The sequence below is a fragment of the Elgaria multicarinata genome, chromosome 7 (assembly GCF_023053635.1).
Source record: "Elgaria multicarinata webbii isolate HBS135686 ecotype San Diego chromosome 7, rElgMul1.1.pri, whole genome shotgun sequence".
NCBI lineage: Eukaryota > Metazoa > Chordata > Lepidosauria > Squamata > Anguidae > Elgaria > Elgaria multicarinata.
In genome coordinates, this window is record NC_086177.1 from 111,609,813 (window position 1) to 111,627,407 (window position 17,595).

The window sequence follows — 17,595 nt, forward strand, 5'->3', positions numbered from 1 at the left end:
CAACCAGGATAAAATCCTGATCATCCTGGCTGCTCTCCTCTGAACATGATCCAGCTTGTCTGCATCCTTCTTGAAGTGTGGTGCCCAGAACTGGACACAGTTCTGGGCACTACAAATGAGAACGGTTTGCATCTGGGTGCCCCTCTTTTTAATTTCACACTCAAATGTGTACTTTACCCCCATTGACTAACACATGACAATGTACATGTCCTCAAAATTCAGATTTTTTAAACTGTGCATCTTTCTCAAGAAATGCATTTGGCAAACACAAATTGCAAAATCAGGAATGTGCAACTTTTGACCACAAAATTTGTTCTCACTCTGGGAGCGAATGGGACAGGTCCTCTTCTTGAATGAACAGAAATGACATTCTTATTCATCCCTCCCTTTAAGTAGATTCTAGGATTCTATTGAAATTCATGATGGTATCAGCTTCAGTGGACAGATCTTTCCTTCTATCGAATGAAGTGGACTCTAGTTCATGGCAGTGTATGCCATCATCAATTCATTAGCTTTTAAGGTGCTACACAAGGATATGTTATTCTTACTTTCAGGCATGTGTGTTTGGTCTCATATAGGATATGTCTTCCTATCTCAGTGAATGAAGCCTCATGTGTCAGAATTGGCAGGTCACCTTGGGTGACCGCTAAAGCAATTTCCGTAGCTGGGAATTACATACAAGGCCATCCTTAAGAAGGACCAGTAGAGCTGTCAGCCACCGCCAAAACCCAGCTAAACACCTTTTCTACAATCTGATTCCAATCCCATTGCATCCATAATGAGAGCTTTTGTCATTGGGAAGCTAAACCCTGTCTGGCAAGCGATCTCACTCACTCGTAATGGGATTTGCCCATCGTTAGCAGGGAGATGGATTGCTTCACTTTGTCACAAGGAAATGAGTTTTAAGAGCCACTTGAGGTTTCCTCAGGTGAAGAGACAGGAATTTCAATTGGATTCTCAGCCATAAGGGAACAGGATTGGTCCTTCTTATTAGGCCACAATCATGCAAGAACTGAATGCAGTGAGTTCTACATACAAAATGTTGGTCATGGAGAATGTGGAGGGACGAACGTAATGGGGAAACTTATCTAGGTGGAAATTAATGGGGGAACTGGCTGCCTATTCATTATTGGACCATGTTTAAGGTTCTTGTACTAGTGTACAAAGCCGTAAGCAGCTTGGGATCAGGATACCTGAGAGAGCGCCTTCTCCCCTATCAACCTGCCTGGTCACTGAGGTCATCTGAGGGCATGCTCCTGGTGGTTCCACATGCACCTACGCTCTGATTGAGTCCACCAGGGGAAGAGCCTTCAGTGTGGTGGCCCCCATCCTATGGAATTCCCCGCCTCTGGAGGTCATGCAGCTGCCAACTTTGCATTCTTTTGGGTGCCTCTTGAAAATGTCATTCCAAGAAGCCTTCCCTTAATGCCCCGGCGTGGTTTATTTTGCACTTTGTTGCTTTTAAAAATGTACTTTTAATGTGCTTTTATCCCATTTTTATTTTGTCCACAACTCTGAAATTCTGAATGGGGAGCGGTATATGAATATTGAAAATAATAATAAAAAATAACTTCCCTGGCTAGGGATTTGCGAATGAGCAAACTATGAGCTCATTGAGGTTCTCGAATTCCACATCACAGCTCATCCCAACTCATGTCTGTATCAGGCTGTGAGCTTTGTTTTTCTCATTTCCCCCCAAATACCATCAATTGTGCACATTTTTGAAATGCACATATTTCTTCCCATTGATTAAAATAGTTTTGTGCAAATTTTTCAGAAGTGCACATTCTTTTGCGTGCATTTTAAAAATGTACACATCTTTCAAACCCATTTTGGTTGCTCAGTGAATCACATCACAAGCTCAGAAATGTATGGATGTTGACCACAGACTGGGTTCAGGCCATCATTCGTTTCTGGGAGGTGTGAAATGGGTCCATTCTGGTTGAAATCAAATCGAAAAGGAATTGCTCATACACCCCTAATTCCAACATTAAAGGCAGCATGAGATGAGATGGTCCATCCATTGGATTTCCATGTGAGGTGCTCAAATTCATTCCTCTACTTCACCCTGGAGGCTCACAGCACCATCTTGGGAACCTGTGACTCAGCTGTACCACAGAAGATTGCAGCTGTGGAATCAGTAACTGAATCTCTCTCCATACTGAAATAAATGAATAAAACCCTCTATAGAGAATACCAGAAATCAAGCCAACCAACCCCTTTTATTCCGGGCTCAGCTTTTGGTGACTTGTGGTACATGAAATTTCATTTTATTTTTATTTTAAATGAACTTTACTATCCAAGGAACTAAAAATGAAGCAGGGGGTTGGACTCGATGGCCTTGTAGCTCCCTTCCAACTCTGCTATTCTATGATTCTATGATTCAAAGAACTCCATGCAATGAGTGATCTCGTTGTATGTATTGTCAGGGGGGAGGCATTCAAAACTCCACTGACAATGGTTCTTAATACATTATTTTTTATTTATTTTTATTTATTTATTTATTACATTTCTATACCGCCCAATAGCCGGAACTCTCTGGGCGGTTCACAGTTAATTATGCGATTGTCACTGTCCATACTTCCTGAATTTAATTTCCGTCTGACTTCATGGTTTGCAATTCTCTCCCTACATCACCACAATATGTACTGCATATAACCCTCAAAATCCCCATAATGCTCCATGGCTTGGATGAAGTGGGCTATTGTCCGCAAAACTTTATTCCAGAATAAATTTGTTAAAGTCATTAAGGTGCCACAAGATGTTTGCTTTTGTTGTTTTCTTGGATTAGGATTTCATATGTTTCCTAACCTGAGATGCAGAGATGTATCTTCTGAGGAAACCTTTTTCCGCACTCCAGGCATTTATAAGGTTTCTCTCCTTTATGGATCTTATGATGTGCCCGGAGGTTTTGACTATGGCTAAAACTTTTCTCATACTTCAGGCATTTATATTGTTTCTCCACTGTGTGACTCCATTGATGTCTGGTCAGGTATGACTTTTGGCTATAGCTTTTGCCACACTCCAAGCATTTAAACGGCTTCTCCCCTGTGTGAGATCCTTGGTGAAAGTAAGCGTTATCTTCTGGCTGAAGTTCTTTCCACACTCCAAGCATTATGGATGGACAGTTAAGAGTAGAAAGCAGTCTGAGATGAAGCTCATTTCAACTATTGTAAAGAGTTTGTGTGTGTAAATTATGTAACTGAACCTGGCACTTAAGAGATGTATACATTTCAGGCATTAAAAAAAAAAATCGGAAACAAAATCCTATATGGAAATGTCGAATACAGTCTACAAAATAAACCCAATGAATTAAATTGTCATTCAAAAATTGTACACACTTATTTATACTAGAATAACTATTTACAATCCAATACTAATACAAGTCTACAACAATCAACTATCACATCAGTGTAGCATTTCATTACATGTCAATAGCGTTCAATTGTACTTAACAATCATTTCAAACCAGATTTAAACAGTCATTGCATGAAAATACGACCCATAGATATCATTTCATGCAATGACTGTTTAAATCTGGTTTGAAATGATTGTTAAGTACAATTGAATGCTATTGATATGTAATGAAATGCTACACTGGTGTGATAGTTGATTTTTGTAGACTTGTATTAGTATTGGATTGTAAATAGTTATTCTAGTATAAATAAGTGTGCATAATTTTTGAATGGCGATTTAATTCATAGGGTTTATTTTGTTTCTACGGTAGTCGCCTTTTGGGTTCCTTTTGTTCACATTTTCGCCACCACTGCCTCCTTTACTATAAGAATACAGTCTACAGTCACTAATCCCCAGGCATTCCCACACTATCTCAAGACTATTTCCCTTCATTAACATATATTGTATGCTTAATTATCTGAGGAATTGGATGGACTGTTAGTTTTGGCAGCAGGAAGTTCATATTCCAGCCCTGGCTCAGCTGTTCAGCTCATTCCATCTGCCAACTTTGTCTCAGTCTAATCTACCACATCAAACAGCAGGGTCCATGACTGGCATATGTCAAACTCAAATGCAGCAACTCATGAGCCCAACAGGCCAGGCCAGGTGATGCGGTAGCAGACAGGGCAAGGATGAGTAGAGGCTGGAGGCTTAAATTTCATGGGACGGGGAATCCATTCTGGATTATGGTCAGAACAAGCCAGAACTCTAAAGGAGCTATCCAAGGTGGTGAAGCCTATCCCCAAATTAAGTTCAGCACAATTATTATTATTATTATTATTATTTACATTTATATACCACCCCATAGCCAAAGCTCTCTGTGTGGTTTACATAGGATAAAAACACTTAAAAACAATATACAAAAATTTTAAATCACAAAAACATACTATTCAAAACCACTAAAACATACAAAAACAAACCCAGGCTAATTACATATTGCTAAATGCCTGGGAGAAGAGAAAAGTCTTCACCTGGTGCTGAAAAGATAACAAGTTGACACCAGGCAGGCCTCATCAGGGAGATTGTTCCACAGTTGGGGGGCCACCACAGAAAAGGCCCTCCCTCTTGTTGCCATCCTCCGAGCTTACCTCGGAGTAGGCACCCGGAGGAGGACCTTAGATGCTGAGCGCAGTGTACGGGTAGGTTCATGTTGGGAGATGTGTTCCATCAGGTGTTGTGGTCCCAAGCTGTGTAAGGCTTTATAGGTTAAAAACCAGCACCTTGAATCGGGCTCAAAAACATACAGGCAGCCAATGCAAATGGGACAGAATGGGTCTCATATGTTCAAACCTTCTGGTCCCTGTTATCACTCTGGCCTCTGCATTATGAACAAGCTGCAACTTCCAAACCATCTTCAAAGGCAGCCACATTGGACAGCTCCTTTAGACTTCTGGCTGGTTGCAGCTGAAACCCAGAATGGATTTACAGTCCCACCAAAATTGGAGCCATCAGCCTCCACAGGGATCTGTATGATGATTCTAGCAAGGTGTTGTGACTAAGAATCTAAAACCGGGACTGTTTTTCACAAGACCATCAGAGCCCCTATTGGCTCCTCAGGTCACCTGATCCACCCGGGTTGACCTGCTGCAGTTTCCCTTCTCGCCACCATCAAGATGGTGCTGTGATGGTGAAGCAACAAGGCTCAAAACAGCCGTTTCCTCCACCTGCAACTTGGCCTATGCACGTTTAGACAGAAGGAAATCCCAGCATTCCTGGCTGGGGAAAGTTGGGTTGTACAACATTTTCCCATGTCAACATCCATAGGGTTGCAGCCTAAGACATCCAGGCCCAATGCTTGTTGTTGCCTTAAATGTTCATGGGAACATATGAGATAATAACATGTACATTGATGGTGCTATATAAATAATAATAATAATAATAATAATAATAATAATAATAATAATAACAACTTTGAAGTCCTTTGGGATGGAAGTCTAATAAGGAATTGTGAGATAGCTCTTGAATAAAACTGCCACTTTGGGTGGGGGGAAAACAGGTGAAATAAATTATTCTTTGTGACCAGAATGGTAGTCACAGGAGCTTCCATCTTTATCAGCTAAAAGGTGAGAATGTGGATAGAAGTGGAGGCTATTTGTTTATTTATTTATTTATTGCATTTTTATATCCCCCAATAGCTGAAGCTCTCTGGGCGGTTGACAAAACTCTTTGACCACAAGGGAAACAGTTCCATGTTTAGATGCAAGAAACTTTATAAATAATGCTAAAATGTCTCTTTCTTTTTTCTAATTTGCTTTATTTAGGCCTTCCTGCTTTGGTGGTTGCTATATCCGTGGGATTCACTAAAGCCAAGGGGTACAGCACCCCGAACTAGTGAGTAACCTTCCTTCCTTTCTTTCTTTCTTTCTTTCTTTCCTGTTGGCAGCAACAGACTTGTTAATGCCTAGATATGAGCTCTGGTGTCTCACAAGGCTCACCTCAAAGATGAGGTGAGCACGGCAACCCCGCCCCCATCATTTGCTTGCCTCACACCTTGGATAGCTCTATTAGAATCCTGACTGGCTTTGACTGAAATCTAGGCCTCAGCTAGACCTGCGAGTCTAGCACGACAGAGGGGTGAGGATCTTGCAATATTGATATCATGAGATCTCCCCCTCTGTTTACACGTGCCGTTTGATGGCCTTGGAGGAACCGGACGTTGCGCCCACCATTTTTTAAAAAACAAAACAAAGAGGAAGCGTGGGAGTGCTCATGCACAGAAAGGTGTTTGTTTTTTTAAAAAAGTTAATATCCCTGCTCCCACCCCACCCCCTATGGGCGCAGTGCTCCTGAGGAGCTCTGCGCCCCATGCGCGGTTCGTGGCTCCTCGCAAGTAACTGAGAGGTGCCGGGACAAACCGTGACAGTGGGCCACACTTTCCACAATCTTGGGATCATCCCGGGACCGTGGAAAAAATGTGCCTAAAGGGTAGGGTGATATCCCAGGGAAAGGGAGGGATGATCCGTCCCTGCGCCCAGGATCCCCTGTGCATCATGTGGGCACACAGGGATGACCCCCAGGATTGTCCCTGGACTACCATCCCTGACAGTCCCTGATCCCTGATCGTCCCTGACAGATGGTAGTCCCTGGACTACTATCTGTCAGGGATGCTTTAGGGTGGATTCCTGTATTGAGCAGGGGGTTGGACTCGATGGCCTTGTAGGCCCCTTCCAACTCTACTATGATTCTATGATTCTATGATATCACCCCATCTAGCTATGGCCCTAGGGTGGATTTACCACCCCACCGACATCAGAGCCACCAGCCTCCACTGGCTTGAATCTATTTGTGCATTTTGATTGCATAGAGTGGTAACACAACAGATGCATTCATCAATTGGGAATCCTCACCTTGCCATAAATTATCACAATTCGTCCTGCAGTTACTACATAAAGCATGAGCAGCGAGATGGGTTGGTTGACTTTTGACCTTAATTACCAGTGGGGACTAAAACCAATGATCTGAAGAGGAGAATTTCCTTCCATTACTCTTTATTCACAGTACTAACCCATGAAACGCAGAGACATTTACCTTCCACCTTCTGCCCTGGAAGCCTCTCAGTAATCACGCTCCTTTTATTATTGGCTCTGTAGCACTTTTCCAACACACCATTTTCTAAGACTTTTACTACTTTCAAACTCCTGGCAACAATTGTAAGATTCCATTGTATCCATAAAGCAAGCATTTGCCCTGCCCAGCTCATTGAAAACACTGTAGATCATTTATTTGTTTATTTATTTGAATATGGGATTTCCAAAGCAGTCAACAACAATTCTGAAGAAACAATCAGGCCTTAGCTAGACCTAAAGTTTATCCCGGGATAGTCCCGGGGTCGTCCCTGCCTGCTCCCGGGATATCCTGTGTGTCATTTACATGAACAGGGAAGACCCCGGAACGATCCCGGGATAAACCTTAGGTCTAGCTAAGGCCTCAGATTGTGTTAAAAACATCGAACACTAAAACAAGAGCAATCTTTTTTGGACTTCAACTCCGATCAATTTCAGTCAGCAGGACCAATAGCCAGGGACGTTGTGGTACAGGGATGTGTGAATCATTAAAACTTGAGCTCATGATGTTCCCTGAACTCCTTTTCGAAACTTTTTCTGACTTGAGTCCATGTAAGATGGTGAGCTTTTTTATTTTATTTTCGGCATGAAAATCCTGTCATATTTCCGTGCCTATTTTTGGCAACCGTACGCATCACTTGTGCACGTCTTTGAGATGTATACATTATTCTCCCATTGATTAAAAGATAGTTGTGTGCACTTTTCAAAAGTACTCATGCTGCCAAACCTTCTTGTTTTGGTCCACGAATCACATTGCAAGCTCAGAAATGCACGTTTGACCTCAGATTGCATCCATGGGCTCATCTACACCAAGCAGGATATTCCACTATGAAAGCGGTATGAAAGCGGTATATTAAAGGCAGGAGCCACACTACTGCTTTATAGCAGCATTGAAGTACACTGTAGGATCTACACTAATAATAATAATAATAATAATAATAATAATAATAATAATAATAATAATATATTAATTTATTTGTTACCTGCCTCTCCCTCTGGATCGAGACGGGATACAACACAAATGCAAACACCATAAAATACATATAACTAATTAAAACATTTAAAACTAATACATTATTAAAAGGAGCACATTATTAAAAAGGCACCTTAAAATTCAACTGGGTAGGCCACTAATGCTTCATAGTGGTACTGAAGTGCACTGACAACTGTTGGGGCCCATGACACACTACACCAAGCAGGAGATAACACTATGAAAGTGGTATGAAAGCACTATATGGTACGTGTCAGTGGGCCCCAATAGTTGTCAGTGCACTTCAATACCGCTATAAAGCAGTAGTGTAGATCCTGTCTTTTATATACCGCTTTCACAGTGGAATATCCTGCTTGGTGTAGATTAGGCCCAAGAAGGCCCTAGGCCCTCAAAAAAGAGGGCTTTAGATCTTCTTTCTCAAAAGATGGAAAGCTCTGCTGAGCTCTGGAAAGGGATGCTGAGACACACCCAGGTCCCAAGAATGCCCTATCCTGCAAGTACAGGTTCAAGCCATGGCCAGGCAAAGAAATGCCCGCTTGCAGAAAAAGACTGCTTGGCAGCAAGGCCCTCCTTATCAGTGGGCCTGTAACAACTGAAGCTGAGCCCTGTACAGGGCTCAAGTGGTTCTGGCAATATAGGCCCTAGGTATCACCCTAGCCATTGCTGGAAACAACGTCTTCTACCAGCTCCAGTGCTGTGTACCCTTGTTCCTCGGACTGCACTCTGTGATTGATTGAACCTTCATGCTATTGAACTTGGGCCTCATCTACACCAAGCAGGATATTGCGCAATGAAAGCGGTATATGGTATGTGTCTTATGGGCCCCAACAGTTGTCTGAGCACTTGAATACCGCTAAAAAGCAGTTGGGTGGCTCCTGCTTCTTATATACTGCTTTCATACCACTTTCATTGTGGAATATCCTGCTTGGTGTAGATGAGCCCCATGTCTTAATTCAGTCCTGAAGATGATGACTGGGTAAAACCTGATCAAAAACGAACTGAAGTAAATTCCTCATACATCCCTACTGTATTCCAAATCATCTGGAGGGCACCAAGTTAGGGAAGACTGAGAAGAGTATCGTTTTTACCATGTATCAATATGCCTGGGCCTTTCAGGTTATGGGATGCCAGAGCTTGAACATCACAGTGTAGAAGGGTTTCTTCCTACTGCATATCCATCCCCTGCACTTCTTCTGGTAGATCCTCCCTCAAGGTATAAGTGGGTCATATGGGATCATATGGGAGAAGGTAGTCCTGGTCCCAAACCATTTAGGGTTTTAAATATACTGAACTCATAGGCCACAATGTCAAGACTACCTTGGATTGGAAAGCTCTTAATTAACCTATGGAAGGTATTTATTTATTAATCCTACCTTTATGCCAACTCATAGCAGCTAACACTAATAAAATACAGGTTAAAAACAAAGACTTACTTAAAACATAAAAGAAAAGGAAAGGAACCTCTCATGCAAGCATTGAGTCATTGCTGACTCTTGGAGGGACGGCAGCTTTCGCTGACATTTTCTTGGCAGGCCTTATAGCGGGGTGGTTTGCCGTTGCCTTCCCTGGCCATTATTACCTTTCCCCCAGCTAACTGGGTACTCATTTTACCGACCTCAGGAGGATGGAAGGCTGAGTCAACCCAAGCCGGCTGCCTGAAACCAGGTTCCGCTGGGATCGAACTCAGGCCATGGGGAGAGTTTCAGCTGCAGAAACTGCTGCTTTACTGCTCTGCGCCACACAAGGCTCTTAAAACATAAAAACAGATCCATTAAAACACAATTAAAAGCACAGAAATAAAAGAAAAAGATCGCCTTCTCTCACATTCCTACCAGACCACCTTTGATGGTATAGGACCAAGAGAAGGGCCTCCCATGAAAATCTTGAAAGCCAGACAGGGTCATAAGGGAGAATGTGGTCTTTCAGGTAGCCCTGTTGCAAGCCATATTCACTGCCACATGATGCAGTTAAGGACGTAAGAAACACAAAATGATAGATACATCAATCCCTGCTCATAATACTAGAATCCAGGGGGATCACCCATTAAAGTTGAATGTTGGGAGATTCAGAACAGACAAAAGAGAGTATTTCTTCACATGCCAGATAGTTAAACCATGGAATGTGCTTCCACGAGGTGTAATGACAACAAACCAAGTTGAACAGCAAATGGTATGCTCAACTAAATAGGTGTTTGGTCTGATCCAGAAGGGTTTTTTCTTATCAGCTTAACCCCTGAAAATTCAAGCTGAACATTCTTCAAGGAGAACCTTTGGTTAAGCCTGAGCTTAAGTCTTGTTTTGTGTACACAAGAAAACAGCAATGCACTCTGACCGGGTTTGCAAAGGCAGACGTGTCTGTCCTCAGCCTGAGATTCAGATGTCACCTTTGAGATCTTCACAAAGTGCAGGCTTTTGAGTTGTAGTACTGATTAGTGACAGAACAGCACGAACGAATCTTCTAGCTCAGTGACACCATAAAGATTTTGTTCTGCGAAGTGGATTTGCAAAGCAGGGAGGACATTAAACCTGCAAGATATGTCACAGCTGGAACTTTCCAGTTCTGCATTATTTGCTGCAGGTAAGATAAGGTGGGCACTGCCATCAAGACTGGTCTATGCCTTAGTGTCATACAGTTCCTGGATAAAGCCAGGACCCCTGTTACCTCTCTAACCATATTATCCAGGAGATTCCAGGACTGAATAGATTGAAAGCCACATGCTCCAAATATAACCTAGGGAGGTTGTGGGCTCTCCCACACTAGAGGCCTTCAAGAGGCAGCTGGACAGCCATCTGTCAGGGATGCTTTAGGGTGGATTCCTGCATTGAGCAGGAGGTTGGACTCGATGGGCTTGTAGACCCCTTCCAACTCTGCTATTCTATGATTCTATGAACCCTTTTTTCTTGCACCGGATAAATCCCTGTCCTCATTTTGCCGCCATTGGCACTGCTCCCCTTCCAAGCCCTAGCTGATATATATATATATATATATATATATATATATATATATATATATATGTCCCTGTTTATATAAAATGGCAGCTCTGAATTATTTAAGCAGTTATTTTCAACAATTCTTCGGCCATGTTTTTCTCTAAGAAAAAGCAAGGTGGCAAAAATGCATACACAATTTAAAAACATTAAATCCAAATTAGGGCTGTGCAGCCACCCCCCAATCCGCCTCAGAGGCCAGTTTGGAGCCCCCGAAGCAGGCCCAGTTCGGCTCAGGTGTGCTTTGGGGGTTGCCCGACCTGCTTTGGTGCCGAAGCTGAAATGAAATTCAGGCCCTCCGAGGTGACTTGGTCTTTTCTGGGTGCCGGCTGTGCAGCTGGCACCCAGAAAAGTCTCCCCTTCCCCATTTACCTGGTGGCTCTGCTTCCACCGCTGGTCACAAGGATGGCAGTGGACTGTGGAGGCACCAGGTAAGGCCCTTCCCCACTTACCTGCTTCCTCCGCCGTCCACCGCCACTGCCATCCTTGCGTCCAGGATAACAGAGGCCTTAGCTAGACCTTAGGATTATCCCAGGCAAATGGAGGAGTCGTCCCTGCCTGCTCCCGAGATCCCCTGTGCGTCATTTGGATGCACAGGGATGATCCTGGGATGATCCCGGGATATAGGCCCGGTCTAGTCATGGCCTGAGTTTCAGTTTGCGTATTGGTTCAAAGGTGTCTGTTAGAGCAGTACGACAACGGAATCAGTTACCTAGGGAGGTGGTGGGCTCTCCCACACTGGAGGCCTTCAAGAGGCAGCTGGACAACCATCAGGGATGCTTTAGGGTGGATTCCTGCATTGAGCAGGGGGTTGGACTCGATGGCCTTGTAGGCTCCTTCCAACTCTGCTATTCTATGATTCTATGAGTTCATTCCTCCCCCATCCCCAGTTGAAGGAGGCTGAGGTGAGGAAGCCCACCCCGCTTTCAGGGTTCTGCCTGAAAGCTAAAAAGTTCCTGTTTAGAAAGGTATTTGGACCATCCACGGCCTTTTAAGCTCCTGTCTTGCTATGGTTTTTTTGAGGGGGGCTGTATTGAGTTTTTTTAAACTACTGGATGATGTCCAAGTCTTTCAATTGGTGGTTTTGCGGTGTGTGTGTTTTGCTTTCAGAGAGATGGTTTTATTATATTGCTTTTAACCTATGTCTGTCATATGCATTGACTGATTTTACAAAAAGAAAGACAGGATAATAGCAGAGGCAGAATAAAATCAGAGGCAGCTAAGTAGGCTGTTTAGAAAGCCATTTTGATGAAATGTGAAGAAATTTTTTACAAAAAAAAAATCAAAAAAAATCCGAGATCTTTTTTTTTTTTAACTGAAAGTCATAAATAGGGATGGGTGAGAAGTTTGTTACATTTTTCACTAGGATTTACTCAATTTGCACCTCTGAACTCAGCCCTGAATGCAATCTGCACTGTGAAGTGTGTCCATTTCTGAGCTTGCAATTTATTTATTTATTTATTCATTCATTACATTTTTATACCGCCCAATAGCCGAAGCTCTCTGGGCGGTTCACAAAAATTAAAACCGTAATAAAACAACCAACAGGTTAAAAACACAAATACAAAATACAGTATAAAAAGCACAACCAGGATAAAACCACTCAGCAAAAAATGATATAAGATTAAAATACAGAGTTAGAACAGTAAGTGTTAAAATATTTTAAGTGTTAAAATACTGAGAGAATAAAAAGGTCTTCAGCTGGCGACGAAAGGAGTACAGTGTAGGAGCCAGGCGGACCTCTTTAGGGAGCTCATTCCACAGCCGGGGTGCCACAGCGGAGAAGGCCCTCCTTCTAGTAGCCACCTGCTTCACTTCCTTTGGCAGGGGCTCACGGAGAAGGGCCCCTGTAGATGATCTTAAGGTCCAGGCAGGTACATATGGGAGGAGGCGTTCCTTCAGATAACCTGGCCCCAAACCGTTTAGGGCTTTGAATGTCAATACCAATATTTTGAATCGGGCCCGGACCTGGACTGGCAGCCAATGAAGTTGTAGAAGGACTGGCGTGATGTGGTCTCGCCGGCCAGTCCCTGTTAGTAAACAGGCTGCACTGTTTTGTACCAGCTGAAGCTTCTGGACCGTTTTTAAAGGCAGCCTCACGTATAATGCATTGCAGTAATCCAAACGAGAGTTTATCAGAGCATGGATAACTGTAGCTAGGCTATCTCTGTCCAGATAAGGGCGCAGTTTGTATATCAGCCTCAGCTCTTGTGCAATAACAACACAACAAGTGTATATCTTTGTCTATATGTAATGCTTTTAGGCTATTTACATTTATGAAATAATAATAAAAATGATTTATAAAAAAAACAAAAATGCACAGGGTCTTGCTATTTACTGTTTTACTCTGTACAGCACCATGTACATTGATGGTGCTATATAAATAAATAAATAAATAAATAAATAATAATAATAATAATAATATGGGATGGGAGAAAATCAGATACATTTTAAAAATGTGCACATTTGATGTGAATGTTTGGAAATATGCACAGAATTCATACTCTCTCACACACACACACACTTCACAATATGTTATAGACATGAGTCAGTATGAGTTTTGAAGCTGAAATCTGAGAACGTTGATAAGATTTGCTGATTCACATATCCCTAGTTAAGAGGGGGCAGGGCGCAATGCCTGAACTTCCTGTCTTTAATTGCACAATTATCTTGCCGGCAGTCTGCAACCTCCCCGGCTTCCTGCACTTCAGGGTAAGGAAAATGCCATGAGTTTTCTTCTCAAATGGGCCCTTTTTCAGATTAGGGAGCAGTGGCCAACAAGGGAGGCTGCAGAGTGAGGGAGAGATGTCTAATAAAAGAGAGAGGAAAACGACACCCTCAGCCACCCGACAAGGTAACCTGAAAAGTACCACCAAGATAGGGTGACCATATGAAAAAGAGGACAGGGCTCCTGTATCTTTAACAGTTGCAAAGAAAAGGGAATTTCAGCAGGTGTCATTTGTATATATGGAGAACCTGGTGAAATTCCCTCTTCATCACAGCAATTAAAGCTGCAGGAGCTATACTAGAGGGACCAGATTTAAAAGAGGGCAGGGCTCCTGCAGCTTTACCTGGTGTGATGAAGAGGGAATTTCACCAGGTTCCCCATATATACAAATGACACCTATTTATTTATTTATTTATTGCATTTCTATACCGCCCAATAGCTGAAGCTCTCTGGGCAGTTTACAAAATTACCGGCTGAAATTCCCTTTTCAATACAACTGTTAAAGATACAGGAGCCCTGTCCTCTTTTTCATATGGCCACCCTACACCATGAGGAATTCCAAATAAGTTCTAAGGCACACTGAGAATGAGGCCTAAACACGGAAGCCTCTATTGAAGGGGAAGAAAACTTGGGTGAAACTGAGCAGATTTCAGCCCAGCCCAAGACTTAGATTTAGGCCTCATCTACACCAAGCAGAATATTGCACTATAAAAGCGGTATATAAAAGGCAGGAGCCACACTACTGCTTTATAGTGGTACTGAAGTGCACTGACCACTGTTGGGGCCCATTGGCATATACCACTTTCATACCGCTATATCCTGCTTGGAGTGGCTCCTGCCTTTTAAATACTGCTTTCATAGTGCAATATCCTACATGGTGTAGATGAGGCCTCACTGGGTTTTAAAAATAAAATTATTTACTTCATTTCTGTTCTTCTTGGGACCTGCTCTGCATTTCCATGTGTTGTTTTTTTTTTACTTTTGCTCATGCAATGATTGTGCTGTGCCTTCAGGTAGATGTTACCCCTATCCTAATATCTCTTTTCTTCCTTCTTCTTTCCTAGTTGCTGGCTTTCTTTGGAAGGAGGTCTGCTTTATGCCTTCGTGGGACCAGCAGCGGCTGTTGTTTTGGTATTTGAACCCACTTCTGTGCATTTTTTTCCCCATACATGATTTCCCTATGCTTTACATTCCCCTGGAATTCATTGTTTAAAAACAGCTGTTCTACCTTCAAGAGGAAATAATCACTGGAGGGAAACAGAAATGCCTGAGCTAAGATCCTTATTATGGAGTAATTAAGAATGTGAATGCCACTTTATTTATTTTTTATTTATTGCATTTCTATACCGCCCAATAGCCGGAGCTCTCTGGGCGGTTCACAAAAATTAAAACCGTTCAAAGTATAAAACAACAGTATAAAACCATAATATAAAATACAATATAAAAGCTCAACCAGATAAAAACAGCAGCAATGCAAAATTACGAAATTATAAATTTTGATAAGTGAATTTGAATAAAGACGCTTTAAAAAAGGAAGGGGTTAAGAATGGTTCACTTCATGTAACTGTAAGAAAGACCTGGTGCTAGTTGAGTTAAAATGATCTATTATTATTATTATTATTATTATTATTATTGTTGTTGTTGTTGTCTCTTTTCTTGCTCATTGTAGCTTTTCTAGATGGACATGATGGGCTTTGCCAAGTCATGCTGTCTTTTACTGATTCAGGAATTTCCTGACGACTGAGCATGTTTTAAGTATGACTAATTTTTGGATGATGATGATGATGATGATGATGAGACATCCACAGATAAAATATAATTCAGGACAAAATGTCTGAAATGTTTTGGAAACGAGATTTGGCCTAGGGCTTCATACACCATCCTTCCCCAGCCTGGAGCCCACCAGATGTTTTGGGCTACAACTGCCAGAATTCCTGGTTGTTAGCCATGTTGGCTAGGCTGATGGGAGATAAAGTCCAAAACATTTGGAGGCGCACCAGTTGGGGAAGGGTGGGAAAAACAGTATCGCACAAGACAAGTGCCAGACCCACATTTCAGAGGGCCCTTCTGCCAGAAACCTTCAATGGGTCCCTCTCCCTCAGTTCATCTAGCTTCTCACCAGAGTTGTTACCAACTGTTGCTGATCTTCTTTCTTGTCATGGCTGCCACCTGTTCGTTTGTCAGGCAGAGCCAGTGAGAAAGCAGGTAGTGACATAATCTACTGCTCCTTCTTCATACCACCACTGTTGTCTGGGCCAGAATGAGAAGAAGGTGAACATTGCAATGGAATCGGAGCAGCAAGAGCAGATCCTTAACAGCAGGAGCAGATCCAGGCGATTCTTACCAGTAGCCCCACCACCACTCAGTGTGGGCCCTCAGCAGGTGTCTGACCATGCTAGACCTTGATGCCACCCTTGTGCAGGACCTCTGTGTTGTAGCAATATTACAGGAATGGCATGTCCTTTTGTAAAAGGAACTGGTTATCCATCCTTGAGGAGTAACCAGTGACCCATGTTTCTTTCCCCCTCTTCCTTACAATGTCTAGGCACTCTGATTCTGGGCATAGAATCAGAGAATTGGATGTAGCCAGTGGCCATCTATTTATTTCATAGAATCATAGAATAGCAGAGTTGGAAGAGACCTACAAGGCCGTTGAGTCCAACCCCCTGCTCAATGCAGGAATCCACCCTAAAGCATCCCTGACAGATGGTTGTCCAGCTGCCTCTTGAGTGACTCTAGTGTGAGAGAGCCCACAACCTCCCTAGGTAACTGGTTCCATTGTCGTACTGCTGTAACAGTCAGGAAGTTTTTCCTGATGTCCAGCTGGAATCTGGCTTCCTTTAACTTGAGCCCATTATTCGGTGTCCTACACTCTGGGGGGATCGAGAAGAGATCCTGACCCTCCTCTGTATGAAACCTTTTAAGTATTTGAAGAGTGCTATCATGTCTCCCCTCAATCTTCTCTTCTCCAGGTTAAACATAAATGGCTGCTTTAACTGTTGTGATGAAGAGGGAATTTCACCAGGTTCTCCATATATACAAATGACACCTGCTGAAATTCCCTTTTTGATACAACAGTTAAAGATACAGGAGCCCTTTTCATATGGTCACCCTAACAAAACAGCTTCAAGGGAAGGCTTTTCGGAGCAATGAAGGAGTAATGAGGGTGACAAGTTTAAACTCTGCCCCATCTCACAACCTTCAAAAGTTACCACCACTTGAAGCTGCTTTCACCTGCAAAGGGATCCATACATACATGCCTTGAACTGCATGGGGGAAGAGTGATTTGAGGGAGTCTGCACTTTAATGGAAAGAGATGGGTGGCAAAAGTTATAATACCCCACTGTTTATCTAGGGTGACCCTATGAAAAGGAGGACCAGGCTCCTGTATCTTTAACAGTTGTATTGAAAAGGGAATTTCAGCTGGTGTCATTTGTATATATGGAGAACCTGGTGAAATTCCCTCTTCATCACAACAGTTAAAGCTGCAGGAGCTATACTAGAGTGACCAGATTTAAAAGAGGGCAGGGCACCTGCAGCTTTAACTATTGTGATGAAGAGGGAATTTCACCAGGTTCCCCATATATACAAATGATATCTGCTGAAATTCCCTTTTCTATGAAACTGTTAAAGATACAGGAGCCCGGTCCTCCTTTTCATATGGTCACCCTAGTTTATCATCATTTCCCTACTCCCATCACTGTTTTACAGGCAACTAAGGCCTAATCTACACCAAGCAGGTTATTGCACTATGAAAGCGGTATATAAAAGGCAGGAGCCACACCAAGCAGGATATAGGGGTATGAAAGCGGTACATGCTATGTTTCAATGGGCCCAACAGTTGTCGGTGCACTTCAATACCACTATAAA

The 17,595-nt window shown here is 42.7% G+C and overlaps 1 protein-coding gene across 1 annotated transcript in view; it reads left to right on the forward strand.

Annotated features, from left to right (window-relative positions):
* Nucleotides 1-17,595, forward strand: part of ADGRB1 (adhesion G protein-coupled receptor B1) — a 472,654-nt gene that overhangs the window by 402,181 nt on the left and 52,878 nt on the right. Inside the window, exons 22-23 of the mRNA XM_063131218.1 lie at nucleotides 5,718-5,787; nucleotides 14,790-14,856. Of these exons, the coding sequence (XP_062987288.1) occupies nucleotides 5,718-5,787; nucleotides 14,790-14,856 (137 nt within the window). The remainder of the gene's footprint in view (nucleotides 1-5,717; nucleotides 5,788-14,789; nucleotides 14,857-17,595) is intronic.